The following is a 7,249-nucleotide window of genomic DNA, read 5'->3' as shown; positions in this document are numbered from 1 at the left end:
GGCCGGGGGGGCAAAGAGCTCATCACGGTTGATAAATAACATGTTTGTACATTCAGGGGTTCTGACCAGTGCTTCTACTGTCTACTGTAGTGGACAGTCTGATATTCAAATAAATGACCTTACTGTTACAGTGACCTTACTGTTACAGTCCCTTACCTTAGTGCATGATCCTTCATAGAAACTGCATAGTAATGCAATCAATCGACACCGCTTGCCTCTCTAATACAGTACCACATAGACCTACATACCAGACTGTCAAGTATCAGCATCAGTAAGTCAATTAAATTACCTACCGGTAGCAAGAATAGATCAATCTGAGGTCATTTTTTATTCATTTAAAACACAGTAATTGCATTAGAATCATAAAACCAGACTTTAGTACTAAAAATGTCAAATTTCCATTTAAATGTACTTGAATTTATAATAATCGATCGTGTGGTCAAACTGCATATTTTTATGAGCTGAAGAATAAAGGGGGACGTGTTGCGTAGGCCAAGTTATATTGTCAGGAGGGAATCTTTCTTACTGCATGAAAGGGAGAGTTCGGTACCATTGGCAWTGTAGAAAGTGCAATATCATAACCTTCATTTGCAATGTGTGAATCTATATAGCAGCYAGTTTGCAGTGCAAGCAGCACGTACAACCAGTTAAATCATTCATACTTCAATCTAGGAGGAAATCACCTATTAAAGCTCTGATGTATACTTCCAATGTTCAATGTTCTTGTCCAAATCATCTAGAGCGTGTAGACATAATAACAAAACGTATTGTCAGGACACTGTCATAACATTCCTTTAGGTGCCACCATTGGACAAACCGATCGAGGAAGATAAAGTGATGAATGCCATTCATTTACTATGATTTTAAGACACGAGTGTAGATCATGTGTGCGTGTGCATGCCTGTGTGTGTGTGTGCATGTATGTGAGTGTGAATACAACAAATGTGCTTCCGGTGATGACCAGGTGTCCACAAACACATTGGTTTAAATCTGCATATCAGTTACTGAGGCACTTGTTAAGTCACAATCTTTTTTTACAAATAAAAAATAAATAAAAACAAAACTGGAATAAGAAAATATTCATTCTGATATGATATTTTGTTTATGTTAGCAGGCGTACTTCATGTGTCACCTTTCCTAAATGTTCTCATTGGCCCTGTGACTGGCTCTTTCACTGACGCTATACCCCTCCACAACACCGGAGGGAGCCACCTTGTATTGTATACACATGCTTGTGCTCTGTGTGTACCTACAGGAGTATCCTTCCAGCTGAGCTCCATTGCTTTGATCAGGGTCAGATTGATTAGTGCACAAAGTCACCGTAGCAAAATGTAGTAAATGTTTTGCAATGGAAAACAAAAACAAACATTTCTTACTGGACAAATGAAGCTAGTCCCTCCCTGTTTCAGTCCATTTTCTTCTGTTTGGTACCTAGTGAAAACAACCCTGGTGTGTGTGTTCCAGGGAGTGTGTGTCAGCTAAAAGCTGGACTCGGGGACCGCCCTCTTGCGTCCCAGTGAGTTGGTACTATAGCGAGTCTTCTGCAGGGTACCGTAGGAGGGCTTCTCGGCTGTGAGGCTGCGAGGGGGCGGAGCCACGCCATGGGACAGCCCTTTACGGTGTAAAGAGGCGGTCCTTCGCATGCTAGATTCCTCCTTGCTGGGGATGTTGGATGAGCTCTGAGAGCGTTTGATATCGGCAGCAGCGGCGCGTCTGGCTTTACCGTTGGGTAGCTCGTCTCCGAGACGATTGGCWCCCCCGTTGCGGGGGGCTCCRTTGGATTTCSCCTCYCCCGTCTTCGTGGCCCCKCCTGGGGCTCCACTGGACAGGGACAGCCGRGAGGTGCTGGACCCGCYGACGTCGCCAACTTTTCCAGAGTCGSACTTGCGAGAAGATGACRACTCCTTGTCCTTCTTCTTGAAGTTGCTCTTGAAGAAAGACAGMAGCCCCTCGTGGCTCTTGGAGGCCTCCTCTACCTTCTCACCYTTCCTKSTCTTTTCTCCCTCGGGTGGTRCCAGAYRGTCCCYTGGTGGTGGGYCCTGGWGGCCCTTGGCCCCTCTCCTCAGGGTGCCTTCCCAGTCTCTGTCCCTGAGGCTGTGGGTGCTGGAGCTGGACTGGACGCCTGCACTAGACCCCCTCCTAGACGGGGCCTCTTGGGGCTTTCCCTGGTCCTTCTCCTTACTCTTCTTGGTACTCCTCCTGGTCAGAGTGTTAGTACTACTACTACTGCCCATCCTACCCTCGTCCCTCTGGTCTCTCTGATCCCCCTGGTCTCTCTGCTGCTGCTGGGACCCTTTGCTACTTCGTCTCAGACTCCCTGTCTTGTCTGTGACTGGTCTTCTCTGGCCCTCTGGCATCTGCAGAGACTCTGGTTGTCCCATGCAGTTCAGGCTGCTTCCCACACTGGGGGAGCTGATGGCAGGACCCTTCTGCCTCTCAGAGCCCGTCATTAAATTGACTATAGAGTCCTTGGTGCAGCGAGGTCTTCTTCCAGACTCTAGGTACTCCACCAGTTCCACAGGGGCAGGGGTGGGGATGGGAGCAGGGGCGGCCTCGGCTGCAGTTTTTTGGCGGTCCTTGGAGCCGAACGACCAGCGTAGCGGGAGGACCTTGTTCAGTGTCTCTTTGTTCTTAGTGGGGGTCCTCATGCTGACGCTACGACCCTGGATTCCCCGTACAAACGGCCTGGTCTCAAAACCACCTGGGGGTGAAAGAGACTTTACCATAGTGTCTCTGACATTTAAAGCTAGACCAACTTTCATTTTCAAACCCATTTTTATTAAATTGCAAATAACAAGCACAGTGATGAATATTAGCTTTTTTCCCGGCAACATTAAACAGTTGAAGTTGGAAGTTTACATACACCTCAGCCAAATACATTTAATCTCAGTTTTTCACAATTCCTGACATTTAATCCTAGTAAAAAGTCCCTGTTTTAGGTCAGTTAGGATCACCACTTTATTTTAAGAATGTGAAATGTCAGAATAATAGAAGAGAGAATGATTTACTTCAGCTTTTATTTCTGTCATCACATTCCCAGTGGGTCAGAAGTTTACATACTCAATTAGTACTTGGTAGCATTGCCTTTAAATTATTTAACTTGGGTCAAACGTTTTGGGTTGCCTTCCACAAGCTTCCCACAATAAGTTGGGTGAATTTTGCCCCATTTCGCCTGACAGAGCTGGTGTAACTGAGGCAGGTTTGTAGGACTCCTTGTTCACACACGCTTTTTCAGTTCTGCCCACAAATTTTCTATAGGATTGAGGTCAGGGCTTTGTGACGGCCACTCTAATACCTTGACTTGTCCTTAAGCCATTTTGCCACAACTTTGGAAGTATGCTTGGGGTCAAAGTATGCTTGACCCCAATCATTGTCCATTTGGAAGACCCATTTGCGACCAAGCTTTAACTTCCTGACTGATATCTTGAGATGTTGCTTCAATATATCCACATAATTTTCCTTCCTCATGAAGCCATCTATTTTGTGAAGGGCACCAGTCCCTCCTGCAGCAAAGCACCCCCACAACATGATGCTGCCACCCCCCGTGCTTCACGGTTGGGATGGTGTTCTTCGGCTTGCAAGCTTCCCCCTTTTCCTCCAAACATAACGATGGTCATTATGGCCAAACAGTTCTATTTCTGTTTCATCAGACCAGAGGACATTTCTCCAAAAAGTACAATCTTTGTCCCCATGTGCAGTTGCAAACTGTAGTCTGGCTTTTTTATGGCGGTTTTGGAGCAGTGGCCTCTTCCTTGCTGAGCAGCCTTTCAGGTTATGTCGATATAGGACTCGTTTTACTGTGGATATAGATACTTTTGTGCCTGTTTCCTCCAGCATCTTCACAAGGTCCTTTGCTGTTGTTCTGTGATTGATTTGCACTTTTCACACCAAGAGTACGTTAATTCTCTAAGGAGACAGAACGCGTCTCCTTCCTGAGCGGTATGAACGCTGCGTGGTCCCATGGTGTTTATAAACTTGCGTACGATTGTTTGTACAGATGAACTTGTAGATACCTCAGGCATGATGGAAATTGCTCCCAAGGATGAACCAGACTTTGTTGGAGGTCTACAGAGTTTTTTTTTCTGAGGTCTTTGGCTGAATTCTTTTGATTTTCCCCATTGATGTCAGCAAAGAGGCACTGAGTTTGAAGGTATAGGTCCTTGAAATACATCCACATTGTACACCTCAATTGAACTAAATGAATGTCAATTAGCCTATCAGAAGCTTCTAAAGCCCATGACATCATTTTCCTGGAATTTCACAAGCTTTTACAAGCAGGCACAGTCAACTTAGTGTATGTAAACTTCTGACCCACTGGAATTGTGATACAGTGAATTATAAGTGAAATAATCTGTCTGTAAACAATTGTTGGAAAAATGACGTGTCATTCCAAAGTAGATGTCCAAACCGACTTGCCAAAACTATAGATTGTTCACAAGACATTTGTGGAGTGGTTGAAAAACAAGTTTTAATGACTCCAACCTAAGTATATGTAAACTTCTGACTTCAACTGTATGTAGGCATGGACTGTGCATGTATAGGAAGAGATTACGTAAATGCACATCCACAGTTAGAGTAGAATGTGTTTAGCTAAACATTAAAGAGGTGATGCACTCTATGCTCACGTGTGGTGTATTAGCAACAACATGGAATAATAATAACCACTGATTAGATTTAGCTTTTCCAGATGCTGAACGTGCTTTTAATAGGGGAGAGTGGGGTAAGTTGAGCCAAAGGGGTAAGTTGAGCCACCCTTGTTTCTAGGAAACCATACACAATAATCATTTGACCAAATATTTAGGAAAAGGTCATCCTTTTCTGGAGTCTGTGAAGGAAGAAACCACATGGAAAAAGTGGTAAGCAAGTTAGGTCCAATTTTTTCTTTTCTTCACAAAGTCAAATTAATGTATTGTGTATTTTTATGATTTTTATGATGATGTCTAAACCAAAGTAGATCATTTTAAGATTGTTCTATATATCAGTCGGGGTCTCTATAAGCTTCAATATGAGGTCCTAAACCTAGCACTAAAGTGTATCCTTGTAGCTGTGTGGGCTAATATAGTCAAAATGTTTGCCATGGGGTAAGTTGAGCAAATGTATGTGTTTTCTTCACAGGTGTAATGCAAGGCATTATTGCTGGGATAACAGGGCCTCAACAGTTTCCCGTGTGTGTCAAGAATGGTCCACCACCCAAAGTACATCCAGCCAACTTGACACAACTGTGGGAAGCATTGGAGTCAACATGGGCCAGTGTTCCTGTGGAACGCTTTCGACACCTTGTAGGGTCCATGCCATGACGAATTGAGGGCAAAAGGGGGGAACTCAATATTAGGAAGGTGTTCCTAATGTTTTGTATACTCAGTGTATGTAAATATCTTTGTTAGAAAGAATAGTATATTTCCCTTGACGGAGTGATGTTGAATGTAAACACTCAACTTACCCCACTCTCCCCTACTGTAGTAACGGGGAAACTCACCACCACCACCCATCACCCTTCCACCACCAATGGAATGAAGACCTACGGTTTTCTTTTTACCTTTCTTTGGTTTACCATGCATCTCATGTTTCCCAGGCCCCTCACCTTCCTCCTCTCTGGGCGGGTCATCAAGGAAGACCGGGGATTCTGGGGAGTCGGGGACAGAGGAGGGGCAGGTGGTGGAGGAGCGGGACACCAAACTACCCCTCTTACTGTCCCCATTCAGACGGACCAGCCAGTGGTCCGACATGGAGGAACTGGTGGAGCCTACAAAGGGGAGAGAGACGTTTCTGTGACTATGGGCACTGGACCAGAAAGACACCTACACATGTCAGTTCCATTCCAGTCAATACAGAAAACACACAGAAAAACTACACAGATAATTCCTATATACTATACAGCATTTAGCAATAGAAATATCAGGTTTTGCTGGTTCAGGTAGTTGAGCATGGTGCTTGGAACACCATATATTGCAGACGTGAGTGAACCCTGCAGTTATGAGTTAACCTTTAGTGGATAAAGGCTGAATGATCTTGTATCTAAGACTATCTCTGTACGGAGTACAGCTGTAATGGAATTGAACCCTGAGTGAACTCTCTCCTGTGATGTGTGTGTGTGTCCATGCCTGTGTGTGTGTGTGTGTGTGTGTGGTACACTACCCACCTCTGATTGAGCTGCTGGCGGACCAGGGGGGAATGACGTTACGTCTCTGGTAGAACAGTATGTAGGCCCCCCTGGTACACACCTCCTCCTCAGGCACCAGGTCCACACTGCTGTCGTCATAGCTGTACCACTGACCGTCCACTGAGTTCCTGCAGTACGCTGCAAAACGCACACAGAACTGTAGAGACAGGCTGCACCACAATCCTTATGTCCTGGGTATAGTCATGTAAGTTGATGTGACCACTATAGAGGAGGGCACTGTACTGTTATGCATGTCCTATGTATCATCATTATTTGGCAGTAGGCATCTCTCTCACTAACAATATTCTCTCCTCACTTCTCGATCAACAGCCCCATACATACAACGCCCGTCAGTATGCCTCTCTCATCAACATCACGTCTCCTACATCAACGGTATATCAATGGCCAACCAGTACCTGTGTAATGTCCGCCGTGCATCCCACCATGGTGGTTACACACTGCATAGAGGTCATAGAGGAAGTCAGGAGGCAGGGCCATGTCTGGGTGACTAATATGATGACTGCTGTCTTCAGGCTGTTTCCATGTGGGGGGCCAGGGTCCCAGGTCCCCCAGGTTCCTCATGCTCTGGGACCTCTTCACCACGTGGGGGGCCATGTCCAACCCGGCCAGGGGGAAGCGCACCTGGGTGGACAGCTTGTTGCGCCGCTCGCCCACCTGATTCATTGAATTTTTCAAAAGACCAGTAATGCCGTTTAATAAACTATCAAAGGTTAACACAATAAATGGTGTGTTCCATTGTGGTCCTTTAAGGAAGAATAGACAGGCAAGGGAAGAATGGCAATCCGCTACATGTGATTGGCTCCAGTTACCTGTCGGAAGCGTTTGAGGTGGAGGATGAGGATGTCGGGGAGGGTCCACAGGGACATCTTCACCATGCCCTGCTGGAGCTGCTTACAGTGGGGACACTTCCATGCGTCGTCTGGGGCCAGCTGGAGAGATAAAATGCACGGTCAGTTGGGACAAACATTCCGTTTGTCCAAAGCCATATAAATATACACAGGGAGTGGAAATATGAGAGAGAGAGAGAGAAAAGGAGAGAGAGAGAGAAAAGGAGAGAGAGAGAGAAAA

At 45.7% G+C, this 7,249-nt stretch overlaps 1 protein-coding gene across 1 annotated transcript in view; it reads right to left on the bottom strand.

The window, feature by feature from the left end:
- Positions 1-280: 280 nt before the first annotated feature.
- LOC112069929 (ubiquitin carboxyl-terminal hydrolase 43-like) overlaps positions 281-7,249 on the bottom strand; it is a 15,568-nt gene continuing 8,599 nt past the window's right edge. The window contains exons 4-8 of the mRNA XM_070438771.1: positions 6,991-7,110; positions 6,577-6,835; positions 6,140-6,298; positions 5,537-5,743; positions 281-2,701 (exon numbers count right to left, since the gene is read on the bottom strand). Of these exons, the coding sequence (XP_070294872.1) occupies positions 1,479-2,701; positions 5,537-5,743; positions 6,140-6,298; positions 6,577-6,835; positions 6,991-7,110 (1,968 nt within the window). The 3' untranslated portion in view covers positions 281-1,478. The remainder of the gene's footprint in view (positions 2,702-5,536; positions 5,744-6,139; positions 6,299-6,576; positions 6,836-6,990; positions 7,111-7,249) is intronic.

The sequence above is a fragment of the Salvelinus sp. IW2-2015 genome, unplaced genomic scaffold, assembly GCF_002910315.2.
Source record: "Salvelinus sp. IW2-2015 unplaced genomic scaffold, ASM291031v2 Un_scaffold1159, whole genome shotgun sequence".
Lineage (NCBI taxonomy): Eukaryota > Metazoa > Chordata > Actinopteri > Salmoniformes > Salmonidae > Salvelinus > Salvelinus sp. IW2-2015.
The sequence above is the reverse complement of the archived record's forward strand: the minus strand, read 5'-3'. Positions and strand labels throughout refer to the sequence as shown.